The 16,076-nt window shown below is 34.9% G+C and overlaps 2 protein-coding genes across 2 annotated transcripts; both read left to right on the top strand.

Moving 5' to 3' along the window:
• The first annotated feature begins 1,155 nt into the window (after window positions 1-1,155).
• Window positions 1,156-7,798, top strand: LOC136802087 (uncharacterized). The gene is made up of 7 exons (XM_067058808.1): window positions 1,156-1,739; window positions 2,227-2,300; window positions 2,945-3,046; window positions 3,188-3,289; window positions 4,582-4,677; window positions 5,967-6,068; window positions 6,461-7,798. The coding sequence occupies exons 1-7, from the start codon at window positions 1,162-1,164 to the stop codon at window positions 7,489-7,491; spliced, it is 2,085 nt and encodes a 694-aa protein (XP_066914909.1). The 5' UTR covers window positions 1,156-1,161; the 3' UTR covers window positions 7,492-7,798.
• A 512-nt stretch (window positions 7,799-8,310) lies between these two features.
• LOC136802086 (uncharacterized) lies at window positions 8,311-10,153 on the top strand. The gene is made up of 2 exons (XM_067058807.1): window positions 8,311-8,653; window positions 8,943-10,153. The coding sequence occupies exons 1-2, from the start codon at window positions 8,325-8,327 to the stop codon at window positions 9,673-9,675; spliced, it is 1,062 nt and encodes a 353-aa protein (XP_066914908.1). The 5' UTR covers window positions 8,311-8,324; the 3' UTR covers window positions 9,676-10,153.
• The last annotated feature ends 5,923 nt before the right edge of the window (window positions 10,154-16,076 follow it).

Here is a 16,076-nt window from a genome sequence, read left to right as displayed (position 1 = left end):
AAGAGGGTGTTCCCTGTCTAGTTATTTTTGACATTTGAAAATCATTAAAAATCAGTTATCAAGGGTCCCCCCTTAATTAATTGTAGAAAAAAGTACAATGCTCGCCATTATGGATTTAAGGGTGTTGCCATCTTCTTGATGGTAGGGCTTTTTTTTTGGTGAATCCTGACATGTTCCTGGACCTCTGTGCAATATTTCATCTCTACACCATTTTGTCTGGGTGGGGTAGTTATGTAATTCTACCTGACTATATGTTCACTGTATTTCGCAAGGAAAGTATTTCTTTTTTAAATTTCGCTGCCTCTCTGAGTCAAGTCCAGAGTACGCTTGAGCTGAGGTGAAATTTTTTTTTTAAGTGAATATCTTGCATATAATATAGAAATGGGTTCAGAATGGCCCAATCAGCTGCGATGTTAGTTATTTCTCTTTAAAAAGACAAGACAATTAATTTTCCTTTAAAAATACAGAAATCAGACGTTAGTTATTTTCCTTCAAAAATACAAGACTGAGATGAAGAAGGAAGGCAGGGAAACTGGTGAATTTTTCCGTAATTATACCCTAACCCCCCTGCTGGGAATTCTACAAAGTTTCATGCTATAATTTTTTGGGTGCTGGCAGGCATTATGGATGGAAAGATCCATGTCAAATTTCAAGCTCGTACCTTTCCTGGTTAGCTCACAAGTCGGCTATTACAAGAATACTAACCTAATAATCAATAATGCATGATTGATAATGATAAAAAAAGGTGGTCAAAATTACCACTTATCGATTCTATTGGTAATCAAATACTCACTCAGTTAGGAACATTTGGGGAGTACCAGTACGGGGCCGCAATCAAACCGCACTCATAAAAAAATATGTTCTTGTCTTTTTTATACTATTTTTTGTCTAGACAATATAACAAACATAGCTACTATAAGCAGACTGTGCCTTAAATTGGCTGTAAAAAAATTTGCGTCGGTAGTAATTTCTTCAACTTTCAACAATGCTAAAACAACCCTATTTAAACCATAGGCATTTTTCATCATTTTCCTTCTTCATCTGATCAATGAAGTTAAGCACACAACATATTCTTATGATTATTGTTATTCACTGAAACAGCATCCTTTATCATCATTGATATTGTTATTATTATTATTATTATTATTTAGTTAATGAAAAATGTATTGTTGTCATTGCGCATATCCCATTGCATCTAATCAAGTTTTTTGTACTGCATGTGGTAAACGAAATACTACACAAAATACTGGTGCCAGCACAAGTACATCAAATCAAGGAAAAAAAACATTCCAGCAATTCTTAGAAGAGAAGAAGACTGATCGTATATGCAAGTCCAAAAAACAAAAGATTTCTAAAGTTACTGTTAATGTCTCTGTTTTAAATGAATTTGTTGGGCAACAGTTCGAGACTTATTACAAACAAGTACCAAACTCCCGTCTCCCACTTGAATGTGAGCCTCAATGGGACTACTACAAATTACGAGAAGCTGCTTTTGATAAACAAAAACGTTACAACAAACTGATTGCATCAAAACAGCTGGAAGATGTAAAACTTGTATATAATAAGGATGGTGATATTTGTAAAACAATTCCAGGAACTAACATTCCATTCACATTGGAAAAATATCAAAGAGATATCTGTAAGAAATACAAAGATATGTTGTTTTATCTGTTGCCAATGTTCATTGAAGACGAAGACGATGATGAACCGCTTCCATCTGCACTAAGCAAAAGACAAAAGTAAGCAATCAATATCTTTTGGTTTACCTTTCAGAAACAATTTTTGGCAGAATTTAAATTTTTTTTCTATTCAGGAAAAGTTTTGAGGAAATGTAAATAAAACATTACAAATTTTGAAGATTGTTGCAGGAGAAAGATTCTACCAGGATTTCTTTCAAAAATAATTCAAAATTGGGCTTAAAAGTCAAAAATGCTAACAAAAATTTGACAAAGTTTGACGTCTTTGAGATTGTGACCATATTTTTTCCATGAGGAAATTAAGACACCAAATTTGACCCTGGTCTACAGTAGATTCTGTCTTCTTGTGAGCTGCTTTAAAGTGTACCACTTACTTAGCAACCCTGTCAAACCAGTAAGATCCCACCCGCCTCGTCCTTATTAATATGGGTAGTGCCAAAGGCTAAAAGAAGATATCTTAAAGCTATATACAATTTTCTTTCTAGTACTGTATCACAGTAAATTATTAATTCAATGCGTTTTTTTTTAGTGACGAGAATCCAGTGAATCCATTACCTTTCAATATCTTTGATACAGGAGCAGCAATATCATTCAACAATAATAGTATTTTTGCATGATAAAAATCATTAATATTGTGTTTTTATTGTGATTTATGAAATGTTTTATGAATTGGCTTCTCACAAAAATGACATTTTGGCTTCATTTGATTATTCCTGATAATTCATAACATTTTTTCAAATCATTACACTACTATACAGTTATCTAAGAATTCCAATCTTAATAACTCAATATTTATTGAATTTCAAAATTCTTTTAGGTCTGTGTAATTTAAGATGCACGATTCATGCATAATTCATGCTAATCATTTTAATGCATGCATATTATAGATAATGTTTAAGTGGGTTCTTTTGGTTTGCTTAAAAGTTAAAAAATATAACATTCGTATTTTCGTCTGATCTAAATATTTTTCGACTGTTTTTATTTATCAAAACTCAAGATTTACTAAGGCAAATTTCTGAGGAAGTAGGACAAGAGAGGTATTTCCAAACTTTGTAAACCCTCACTTTATGGGTATTTCTGTTAATTTAACTCACCCAGTCATTCTTTTATAAAAAATGAGTTGGGTAAAAAGTTAAAACATTCAGTAGAAATTGTTTAGTTATAAATATTGAAATATAGCGTAAAAAAATAATGCCTTTAAACGGCTGGTTTATTTTGAATTCAAAATTGTATTTCTCTATTGATAGGCTCTACAGTTTCTGCAAATCCACACAACTCTACTGTCGAATTTGGAGCCAACTCTCAGAATGATCAGCTTCTTTCTTCAGTCACGCATCCCTGGAATCATGGTAAGTTTGTTGATAAGTGAAAATTTTTAATTAAAGCAGGTTTGTGAAAATTTATCATTCAAGCATATTAAAGAATGTTCTCCTAGTATATTCCTTTCTTTTGACACTTTGTATTGATGAAATGTATTTTGTTATTGACAGCTTCAATGGATTCTGCCGCCGCTCGCAACACCTCTTTTGAATATTCAACAAATCATGTGAACAATCAACTCAGTTCTTTGATTGCACCTGCTTCAATTGAGGGTATGTTTTTAATTGTGTTGAGTGTTTATAGCCCCCCCCCCCTTAAAAGTGAGGTTACACCCCAAAAAAGATGGAGGCTAAATCTGTTTCAAATATTTCGGGGGGGGGGGCTGGCTAGAGTTTACCATACTTTTGACTTTCAAGTATAATCGGTCTGTCTCTTTCTGTCGTTTTGTATTTTCTCTTTTTTACTCTTTTTTTTTGCGAGAATATTTTACTGATATGCTTCAGGAAGAAGTTTAAAAGTAAAAGACTGAGGACTGAAATTCAATGGGGATTGATATACCCACGTTTTTTATGACTGGGTATTCAAATTCCATTATTTTCAAATCAGAGAAGTCACAATGTTTTGCAGTGAGGATTTATTTATTTAATCATTTTCAGCGGAGATAGAAACTTCCACTGGAGATGATATTTCCAGTGGGAGGGGCTCCTGCAAGAACAGTATTTTAAGCTTAATTTCTAATGGAGATGAAAGTGCACTGTATTCTTGTGATATTTCAGTGTTTTCAGAGTGATAATAGTACAGTTAAAGGTTCGTATGAGTGATTACTTTTAGAAGGATCGTTTAATGATTTTTCTAGTACTGATCACTCATAAAGAAGAACAAACACCCAGGGGTGGATCTAGCGAAACTGCTTTATGAGGGTAACTCGAATCGGGCAAGCAATTAATAAAGAGTTAATTAGTTAAAAAATTATTTGCTTTTACAGGCTTTAATAATTCATTTGAGGAAAGTATCTCATATAATTTAAAAAGAGAGAATTGACCATATTACTTGGAGGTATATTGATCATTTGTGGTTTTTTCTTACGCACGCGCACAATAGCACGTCAAAAAACACTTTTCAGCCTGTACTCGTCAATTGATAATGGCGCGCACAGGCCCCGACAAAGTCAAATCTTTTCGACCAGTTGCTTTTAAAATTTTTGGCTTGGACCTAAACCTAGGCTGACGCTATGTATCAGTCAACAAAGTTCGAATACAGTAGTTACTGCTTGACACACCTAGAATCGAGTCTGACAAAGACGCGCCTTCGTTAATCTCAGAATGTACGTATGTACATCAGATTATATGAATTAACTGTAACAAAAATCAACTCCTTAAACTCGGAAGAAAACTGATAATTATCATGGCGACTAAGTAAAGCTTTTCCCAATATCACTTTTTGTAAAAAAATATAGCCTTGACTTCCACAAAAAAAAGCCTTTGATTTCCATCTTAGATAATGAAGTTGCGCGCAGTGCATTTTAACACGTTACTATTGTCAATTTATTATTTGTTCTTGGTAGATTCAACATATTCTACAGTTTCTCACAACACTTCTTTGGTTGCAAGCTCTTCGAATGACCAGCTTCTTTCTTCAATTGCACCAAACTCAATTCAAGGTAGGTTTTAATGTTATAGTTATAGTTCAGTATTTGCTATCTGAACTTTTTTAATGACTGGGATGGGTTTCCTTTTGTAATTCATTTTTAAACACCAGCTTTATACCGGGTGTGCTTTAAAAAACGCCCCTATTCAAAGGGGGGGGGGGTCGGTAGTAAAATCTCAGATATAATGACCTTTACTACGGTGGTGGTGTGACAAAAAATGGAAAAAAAATTTTACTACCTAGGGTAGTAAAATACCAAAATAGGTGGTAGCTATGTGTCGATTTTTTTAACGTTTACTACCAAAAACTAGTAAAATTTGTAATTTTTTGTAAGTTTTTTAATTTTTGGGTAAATTTAATTAAAGTAATGAACATTCTTGCAAGATCACCACTTTTTGCGTTGCTCACAGAAGCATTCTATTGACGTCAAAAAAGACGTCACAACGTCTAGATTACAGATTTCCTTTTACCAACAAAGACATTATTAAAGAAAACTTAAAGCTTAAGCGAGATGTAGAAAAGGGAATTTTACTAAACTAAAATTAATTTGATGTCAAATTATCTTTTTTGAAATTAAAGGTGGCTTTTGGAATTTTTTTTCGCAATTTACACAGTGTATTCAAGACGATGTAAAACCTTTTCCAGTAAAATAAACTTCTTTAAACTCCTTTGATTTCCATTATTTAACTCGATTTAACATATCCTAATATATCTCAAAAGCCCAGCTGTTTCTTTACCTTTTTTGGGAAAACCTTTAAATGAAAATCTGGAGATTTTGCAGTGACAAAAGTGATTATTTCGGCTTTTTTGTACATAACTGATGATTGAAGAGTGTTTTTTTTGTCGTCGCAACTGATGTTGAAAATGACTTATTTGGAACAAGCTAGAATCTATGAAATATTGATCCTGGAACAAAAAATAACCTGGCATATGAAACAATGATGCCATTTCGATGTTTTTAAAAGTTGCGAGACAAAATAAGAAGATGAAAGCTTAGTGTGCTTTTGGGTTTTGTTCCCTACGGGAAAATTCAGCTATCAAAATCTGTGAACAATCAAAAATTGACGTACGTCAGCAAAATTGTCATAAAGTCATAATTAACGGCTATATAAATGTATAATTTTCACCAAGGGTAGGAAATTGAATTTCAAATCTATTCTAAAAATTTCATTTATTTTTATCTGGTAGAAAAATGTACGTCAAAAATTGAAAGATAGGGGCGTTTTTTGAAACACACTCGGTATCCTATCATTTTGAATTCGTTGAAGATCTAGTGTTAGCTATTTTTTTGTTTTTTTGTAGATTCAACTGATTCTGTAGTCTCTCGCAACACTTCTGTTGAACTGGCAGCAAGTTCTTCAAATGATCAGCTTCTTTCTTCAATTGATTCTACATCGATTCATGGTATGTTTTTAACAAGAGATGCCGTTTTGATCAAAATGAAAGCAAAACGCAATGCCTAATGTCTTATAACTTAGACTTTCTTTGTTCTTTCAGTATTTTATAAAACATTTTCTGCAACAATACATGGATCCCTAATTTGCATCGAATTTTTTTAAACATTAATATTTTCAAAAATTTGGTAAAAATTGGGGTTATCTTTCAAAGATTTCCTTTTAAATTATTTTATCCATGCGGTTAGTAACCTTTGGCATTTTTTTGTCAAGGAACCACCTTTTTTGCAGTTTGTACATTGCGGATGCGGATACTTTAAAATGATTTCATCTATTTAAATGAATACACAACTAAAAGTGGTTTTTGTCCTTGTCATTTTAAAATAAACATATTCCCTATAGATTTAACAATGGATGAAGAAGTCTTGGTTGCAAAATCGGCTACGATCCACCGAATTAAAATTGTGGAAGATCTAATTGAGCTGTTTATGGACCATTCAATAATGGGGTATAACTTAGAATTTCATGTCATTGATGCGAGAGGAAAAGAAGAAAAAGGTATCGGAATCGGGGTCACGCGTGATGTGTTTACCTCTTTTTGGAACAAATTTGGAGTAACTAATTGCACAGGGTTTGCTGAAAAAGTTCCCATAGTGAGGCATACTATGACCAAAAAACATTGGGAAGCGGTTGGGAAAATTCTTATCTATGGTAAGAAAATTGGCTATTTTCCCATTGCTATTTCATCAATTTTTATCACACATACCTTGTTTGGAGAGGAAAGTATTTCCGAAGCAGATGTTATTGACGGCTTTTGGAAATTCGTGTCCCCCGAGGACAAAATTTGCATAGAGGAGTTTATGCTTAAAGACACAGATGAGTCACGAAAAAGGCTTCTTCAAATTTTGGGGCAGTTTCAATTACACACAAAGCCGACATCTGAAAACGTTTTGGGTCTGATCAATGAAATTGCTTTTCAAGAACTCATCCAAAAGCCAAATTATATAGCCAATATATTCAGAGCAGTTTTCTATAAATGCAATAAAACTATTTTTGCAACAGTGGAATCAATCCAGAATTTTTACCTTGATAAAGCTCCAACCAACAGGAAGGTAATCGAGCACTTGAGTTACAGGGAACCAGAAACATTAAATCAAAGGAACACTCTAGATTATCTGATCAAATTCCTAAGAGAATTAAGCAAAGCAGACTTGCTTAGATTTCTAACATTTGTAACAGCATTAGATTTAATTGGTGAAGATAAAATATTGATAAACATTGTTCCAGAGAAACAAACGCCAAGAGGACCGCTTTCTCGAACGTGTGTTCCATCACTTACTCTTCAAGATGACTATGAAAGCTACAATGTCTTTGAGCAAGAGTTTAAGGATATTCTCAACTCAAAATATGCATACAGCTTTCACTTTGGCTGATTGTAAAATATAAAATTTTTAAGAACTTGAACAGTTGATATTGTATGATTTCTTTTTGACTTTTTACTTCGTCTGTTTAACATTACCGGTTTCTTTTGTCCTGAGCTTAAAGCTCCCTTTTGTTGTTCTAATACTTTTTTGTTGATACTAATACTAGTGTAATAGAAATTTCAAATTTGACTATCCATTGTATCAGGTTCCCCTTATCTACAATTAAGGCTGTGAAAAATAGAGTTATGTTTATGATTTATACGTTTACATATTTGCGAGGTTTTATCACCAGATAACAGTTTACTAGTTTATATTTTCAAACCTCAAAACTTTGCAAAAAGAGTAAAAATTAAATGCTACATTTGAATTTTCCTTTCGGATACTAGTTAACATCGATGGTATTACTAGATGTGATGTTTTGGGACTTTTTATCCTGTAAAATTTATCCGAAATAGTAGTACCTTTGAGTGTTCGTGGAGATCAAAATACGAAGTACATAAAATTTTAATATTCTATTGCAAAATTATAACCTGTTTTGTTTTTATTGTTATTTTAAAAACAATATTGCACGGAAACGTCTGGAAACGTTGTTATTTTTTCTTATGATAGCTTTAGATTGATTTATATCTTTCTAAGTGTGTTGAAATATACTAAAGTCTGTTCTACTATACGTTACACTGTTGAATTCATATCTAATGTTGTTTGTCACTCTTATGAAATATCAAAGTCACATTTGCCTTTAATCGTATCTTAAAAGATTATCGTTTGCTTGCATTCCTTTTTCTTTACCGTTTCTTTTCACTAACTATATTTTATCGTTCTAGAAAAACACTAATAAAAAAATGAAATGTCCGAATTGTGAACACGTTGGGAGGTATCTATTTTGCTCGAACTGTGGTGAAAGGTTCCCTTACAATGAATTTGATGAGTTATTGATCAAATACTTTTACAAAGGATACTATTACGATGAAATTTTACAGTTTTTGTCTCATCATCATGGTACGGAAGTTTGCATGAGAACACTGAAATCACACTTAGGTCGGTTAAATCTTAATCGAAAGAATTTTAGTCAACGAGACTTTGCTGAAGCCTTTGCTGCGATTTCAAGAGAAATAGATTTTTGCTGTGATGCTGTTGGATATCGTACCATATGGCACAGACTATCAGTCAAGTATGGAATTAGAATTTCTCGAAATTTTGTGATGGAAGCAATGAAGTTCCTTGACCCGGCTGGGGCAGCACATAGAAGATCTCGACGCCTGCGGAGAAGAAGCTATAGATCAGATGGACCAAACTACACGTGGCATGTGGATGGCTATGACAAACTTAAAAGATATTTTTGTCCCTAAGTTTTTGAATATCTCAAGCAACGCAACATGTCATCAATCTCGATATCATCCTTAAATCCATAATTTAGTAAAATTTCTATGTTAGAAATCTTAAATTTTCTAATTTTTCAGGTATGGTTTCCCAATTCATGGGTGCTGTGATGGTTTCAGCAGGAAGATTTTGTGGCTACGTGTTATCAACAGTAACAACAATCCAAAAATAATTTGCAACCTTTTTTTGAAAACCGTAGAAGAAATTGGTGTGTTTCCCAGATGTGTGCGATCGGACTGCGGTACAGAGAATGGTTATTTAGCTGCAGCACAATGCTACTTCAACCGTCAAAGTGATCATCGAGCTCATTTGTATGGATCTTCAAATCACAATCAGCGCATAGAAAGTTGGTGGTCACAATTTCGACGACTAAATACCGAGTATTTAATAAATTTTTTTCAAGATATGGTGGACGAAGGTATCTATAATACAGGCGATTATCTTCACCGGGCCTGTGCGTTTTATTGTTTTGCTCCGTTGATTCAACACGAGCTTGATTCTTGTATGGAACAGTGGAATTCACATTTCATTAGGCACTCTCCTAATGTAGAAGCTAGTGGTCGCCCTGATGTGCTATATTCCTTCCCGCCGAATGGTTTCAGAGAAAATTGTACCCAGTGTAATCCTGCCGATATTGCTACTGTTCGAGGATATTCAGTTAACTTGGAAAATGACATGGACCAAAATAATTTTGACTGGAACAGCGTCGATTTTTTCAACTACCTGTGTGATTTCTTGATACTACCCGAGTTCTCTAACCTTCAAATTGCAAAACAAAACTTTATTCGCATGTTGCCACATTGTGTTTTATAAGTAAGCAAAAGTAACTTGAAAGTGATGCTGCTAAATCTTGTGTGGGCAAAAAATGGGACTATTCGAATACACTGGCTTTAGTTACGGTTTTTAATTTCAATATGTAGAAATCGACTAAATTACATGATCCAAATGTGTTTGAAGTTTTTCAAGTTTAAATTGATTGACGGGTTTTTTAATTGTTGTACCAATTATTCGGATAAAGTCCCATTTTTTGCCCACTCAGTATTTTTAAACAAAAGAATTGGCTACATTTTTCTGAGCACACATAGATTCTTTTTCAGCTGTTATTTACAGAATTTTGCTTTAACTTGTGCTACTCTGCTGATGTTACATCAAGTCGCTTAGCGTAACCTACCAGCAAAGAAAAAATATTTGAGTGCAATTGAAATTGTTCCAAAATTTGAAGCAGCCTTTCTCTTCTTCCGTGTCTTTTAGCATGAACTGTTATGCAAATTTTATCCTCAGGTGACACAAAATAAAAGTCTCTTTTGTCAGAACAGGGAAACGATTTTTGATTGTAGCAAGAGTTCAAGTTTTAAATATAATAGCTAAAATAGAACTTTGCATGCCTTTATTTTTATTGTACCTCCTGTATATTTTTTAGTTAGAAATGGGCTCTTCCAGAAGAAAATGGGGGCTTTACTCATATATTATTTTTTCAGCGATTTACCCTTGGATATTTCAAAACTTTACTTTAGTCACAGCTTTTACCCCGTCGTCGACCCTCTGGAAACAAAAGTTTACCCTTGAACATTTTTCAATTGGCAACTTTCTTTTATACACCCAAACAGTATATTCTTCAGACCCCCTCCCCTCCCCTCATATAGGCTTTTTCTGGAAGAGCACAACACAACACAAGATATGGAATTGTTCTCTTCAACTTTTGCTTTTGTTTTTGTTTTGTCTTTCATCCCGTCTAGCCTTGTCAACATCTTTCCTTCCGTAAACTCCAGGTGGACTTTCAGTGGCAAACTTTCCTCGTTAGCAGCTATTTTATAAATTTGGAATTTACCAGATTTTGATGCTTTTCGAACTCATTGTTATCAAAATTGGCAAGGCTTAGATAAGAACCGTGGGGTCTACCAAGAGAAAGTGACTTAATAATTTTGTTTCGGCGGATTGAATCTTTGAGCCCGTTTACTGGTTGTCGTACGGTCTGAGATTCTGACCGTTCTGAGCTTTTTTCTTGTTTACATGAGGTGTTTCAGCTCAGTTTGAATGGTAATTTCGGTTTGGGGGTGGTCGTAGTACTTAAGCGGGCCGAATGTTGACAACCGATCTGAAAAACAAAATGCAGAGTGGTTTGAGAAAATTTAGAGAAATCAGTTCCAGTAAATTGATTTGGGATCTTCAGACATCGGCCCGTAAATAGTGCTATGACCATCCCGAACTAAAAAATAAACGCCTTTACATGAATTTTCTGGGCGGACTTTGTTTTCGATAATTTTAACTGAAGCGCTCCGGTATTTCAGACCGCTCCGACATGCGAACGGCATGAAACTTTTGACTGTAAACCCTACCGAAAATTCCCAGACCGCCCCCGTACTTGAGATGCTTGTAAACGAACTCTTTGTATCCGCGTTTTATTACGGCTGACCATCTACATTTCACACTGTGTGCTTGTTTTAAGTAGGCAACTTTCCGAATTCCGAATTTACAGTATTCATGAAACGTATTCTACGGTTTGAATAATGAAGGAAAGTGACGAGTTGTGTGGCGAAGTTTCGTAAGAAGAAAAGAAAAAGAATTCCCCCTTTAAAAACTTATTCCCAAAAAATAAAAAGATTCCCCAAAAGAAAAAGAATTCCCCCTTAAAAAAAAATTATTCGTCAAAAAAGGATTCCCCTTATACAAAAAAATTTCCTGAATAAAAAAAAAATTTCCTAAATAAATAAAAAATTCCCTATCAAAAAAAAGATTCCCCTCAAAAAAAAATAATTCCCCATCAAAAAAAAAAAAATTCCCCCTAAAAAAAAAAGATTCCTCCTCAAAACAAAAAAATTCCCACCAAAAAAAAAAGATTCCCACTCAAAAAAAAAATAATTCCTCCTCAAAAAAAAGATTCCCCCAAGCAAAAAAAGATTCTCTTTGCACTTGTGGGCCACGGTACATCACCCTTCTTTGGAGATAGGAATAAAAGTAAAGTCAAACAATCACTGACTGAAAAAATATGTTTTTTACCTTGGCTGCCAAACTGAGATATAATCAGTGATTCCAACCTTCCTTTATTCTCATCTCTTAAGAAGAGTGAAGGAATTAGAAGAAGGATGTCAACACATTAGACCAACTTACAATACAAATTATTAAGATATCTTAGTTTTGAGTTAAAATAGTTTCCTCTTCAAATTTCAGTGATCGAAATAGTGGTCAGTTATCAGTTAAAACCGACCAGAATAAAAAAACCACCCACACAAAAATTTTCTGAATTTGTGAAAATAACCAACCAATATTTGAGTGACGTGACGTTCGGTTTTTCGTGACCAATATATTTTATTACTAGTTCCTTAAATCCAAAACTTTCTTCTTTAATTTCTTTGTTACTTGAACTCTATTCCTCCATAACCTTCTTCTCTAATTTCTTTGTTACTTTAAAACTTTATTCCTCCGTACCTTGCTTGCTTCTCTAATTTCTTTGGTACTTGAACTTTATTCCTCCATAACTTTATTCCTCGGTAACTTGCTCCTCCAATTTCTTCGTTACTTCGAACTTTATTAATCCGTAATTTTCTTCTCTAATTTCTTTGTTACTTGAACTCTATTCCTCCGTACCTTGCTTGCTTCTCTAATTTCTTTGGTACTTGAACTTTATTCCTCCATAACTTTATTCCTCGGTAACTTGCTCCTCCAATTTCTTCGTTACTTCGAACTTTATTAATCCGTAATTTTCTTCTCTAATTTCTTTGTTACTTGAACTCTATTCCGCCACAACTTTCTTCTCTAATTTCTTTGTTACTTTAAACCCTATAAATCCCTGCTAACTTTCCACCAAGTTTATCAATCATACTTTCTTTCTTTCTTCGTTCCAGACATTCGCGTGTGTTCCACTACGGATTTGTTTCATATTTCGATTTAAAAGCCTACTCGGTGCGAAAGAGAAATCGTGTATTTTTTAATACGCCGTTCATTAACTCAAATCAAATGACTTTGGAGGTTCGGTCTGGGGTTTGGTGAAATGGTGGCCGAATTGCCGTCCCATTTTTTGTCAGATAGTCCAAAGTTAGAGCAGTTGACAGTCAGTCAGGCACGTCCTGGCAAATGAACAGGGTATTATTTTTCACTTGCGATTGGTGTCAAATGCAAGGGGTCGAAAACAAAAGTGATGTAATAGCACTGAATACCCCACGCAATTGAACCGGGTTGGAAATATTTTGCTTCATTTCAAAGAACTATGCATAGATGAAATTTCTTTTCCATGGGTCAATTTTGTCTTCGAAGATTGAAGAAACTTTTATCGAAAAAATAAAGTTCCCAGTTTTCTTCCTTTTTTCCCATTTTCAGTTTGAAGTTCATTTTTATTCATTTTCACGCTTTTAGCCTGAGACGTCCTATCTCATTTACACTGGGTGACGAATACCCCATGCAAATGCTCACCCCATTCATTTGCCAGGATGTGCCTGACTGACGGTATGACATTATCATTATAAAGTTTCTGTTGGAGTAAGTTAGCTATTCAAAAGACAAAAACTGTCACGTTCTCCCAAACGATTACCGTGAGATCGGGTAACTTGCATCAGTGGAGGCTAACATGCATACATAGCCCTCAAATGAATGACCTGGCTGGTCATTAAAACTGGTCATTAAAATACGAAATTAAACCAAACCAAAAATGGTAGAGTAGGGCTGCAAGCGAAGCTGCGTAGTTCATTTGTTTTGAAATTTTGCTGCTTTGATTTGGTCAGTCATTGATGGCTATGCAAGTTTCCCTCCACTGATGCAAGTTGCCTAACTTCACGGTATAGATCATGACACACTTGCCTAAAGGAATATTCAAGCATACGCCCAAACAGCTATATCCAAACACACACCCAGATGATCTCAATCGAACGGAATCGACGATCGAACCAGTCGAACCAAATCGAACGCAATCGAACCAATCGAATATTACCCAGAATCTTGACGTTCGATTGAGATTCGATTGCGTTCAACAATCGAATTTCAATCGGTCGATAGCGTTTGCTTTGGTTCGACTGGTTCGATCGTCGATCGATTCCGTTCGATTGAGATCGTCTGGACACACATAGCATAGGATCAGTGTTAAAACTTCCCTTTCTTGTCTATAAAGTACGAGTAGTCTATTTTGAAAAAAAAAAATATTAAAGAATATAACACTTGTTTCCTTTAATATCATTAGACAACATTCACAACAGTCCAATCAGCCAATGTTTTTAAATTATTATTTTTTTAGTATAAATCACAGCCGCCATAATGTAAGGAAAAAAGTGCAATTCAAGGGTGGAAAATATCGATCATAAAAACGAGTATTACAGATGAAACTATGACTCTTGATGGTTTTCTAAGTAAGGACAAAATTCTTTTGCCATTAGGTCATCAAAAAGCCAAAAAGTACCAGTATACTTTCCTTTTCCTCTTTTTTTCCTCCAACATCTATCGGGGAAACACTGAAAAAATATCTCTTGCAGTCAGTACCGTACCATACTTACCCGTAACAATCCAAACGCTTCCTTAACAATCAAAAGCGCCAAAATGGCAAAAAGAGCCTTTGCCGCAGCAATATCCGAATTTTTGTGATATTGGCGCATATGAGTGTTAAAGGAGCATTAGGATTGTTACAGGTAAGTACGGTACTTTTTAAAGTTTCTCAACTTTGCGATTAACTTGATTGGACAATACCTAGTCACGAGTTTTTTATCAACCAATGAGCTTTCAAGAAAGTCATGCGGATTGTTGGAAGGCCTGGTAATAGACGATATCGGCTTTACCGAATTCTCCCCGAATGATTACCCATGATGCATTGATGCATTGACATTCGGGGAGAATTCAGAAGGTTTCTTCTTCATCTAACGCGCCTATTACATTAAGGAGATAATACTCTTATACAATATTCCTATCATTTTCCTCATTCCCGTATTCCAATATTCCCTTATTCCCCTTATCCCCATATCCTCATCTATTCCCATATTCCCTTATTCCCATATTCCCTTATTCCCATATTCCCATATTCCCTTTATTCCCGTATTCCCATATTCCCTTTATTCCCGTATTCCCATATTCCCTTATTCCCTTTATTCCCATATTCCCTTATTCCCTTATTCCCCATATTCCCCATATTCCCTTATTCCCTTATTCCCTTATTCCCCATATTCCCATATTCCCATATTCCCATATTCCCGTATTCCCTCATCCCCCTTATTCCCATATTCCCTTTATTCCCATATTCCCATATTCCCTTATTCCCCATTTCCCATATTCCCTTTATCCCCGTATTCCCTTATTCCCTTATTCCCTTATTCCCCTTATTCCCGTATTCCCCATATTCCTATATACCCTTTATTCCCGTATTCCCTTTATCCCCATATTCCCTTTATCCCCGTATTCCCTTATTCCCCCATATTTCCTTTATTCCCATATTCCCATATTCCCTTTATTCCCGTATTCCCCATATTCCCATATTCCCATTATTCCCTTATTCCCGTATTCCCCATATTCCTATATACCCTTTATTCCCGTATTCCCCATATTCCCTTTATTCCCGTATTCCCTTTATCCCCATATTCCCTTTATCCCCGTATTCCCTTATTCCCCCATATTTCCTTTAATCCCATATTCCCATATTCCCTTTATTCCCGTATTCCCCATATTCCCTTATTCCCTTATTCCCCATATTCCCTTATTCCCCTTATTCCCTTATTCCCTTATTCCCCATATTCCCATATTCCCATATTCCCATATTCCCGTATTCCCTCATCCCCCTTATTCCCATATTCCCTTTATTCCCATATTCCCATATTCCCTTATTCCCCATTTCCCATATTCCCTTTATCCCCGTATTCCCTTATTCCCTTATTCCCCTTATTCCCGTATTCCCCATATTCCCTTATTCCCATATTCCCATTATCCCCATATCCCCATATTCCCTTATTCCCTTATTGCCTTTATCCCCATATTCCCCATATTCCCTTATTCCCCATATTCCCTTATTCCCCATATTCCCATATTCCCTTTATTACCGTATTCCCTTATTCCCATATTCCCTTATCCCCATATTCCCATATTCCCATATTCCCATTATTCCCTTTTATCCCCTTTATTCCCATATTCCCTTATTCCCTTTATTCCCATTATTCCCTTATTCCCCATATTCCCATATTCCCTTATTCCCCTTATTCCCGTATTCCCCATATTCCTATATACCCTTTATTCCCGTATTCCCCATATTC

This window comes from Clytia hemisphaerica, unplaced genomic scaffold, assembly GCF_902728285.1.
Source record: "Clytia hemisphaerica strain Z4C2 unplaced genomic scaffold, Clytia hemisphaerica genome assembly, whole genome shotgun sequence".
Lineage (NCBI taxonomy): Eukaryota > Metazoa > Cnidaria > Hydrozoa > Leptothecata > Clytiidae > Clytia > Clytia hemisphaerica.
The sequence above is the reverse complement of the archived record's forward strand: the minus strand, read 5'-3'. Positions and strand labels throughout refer to the sequence as shown.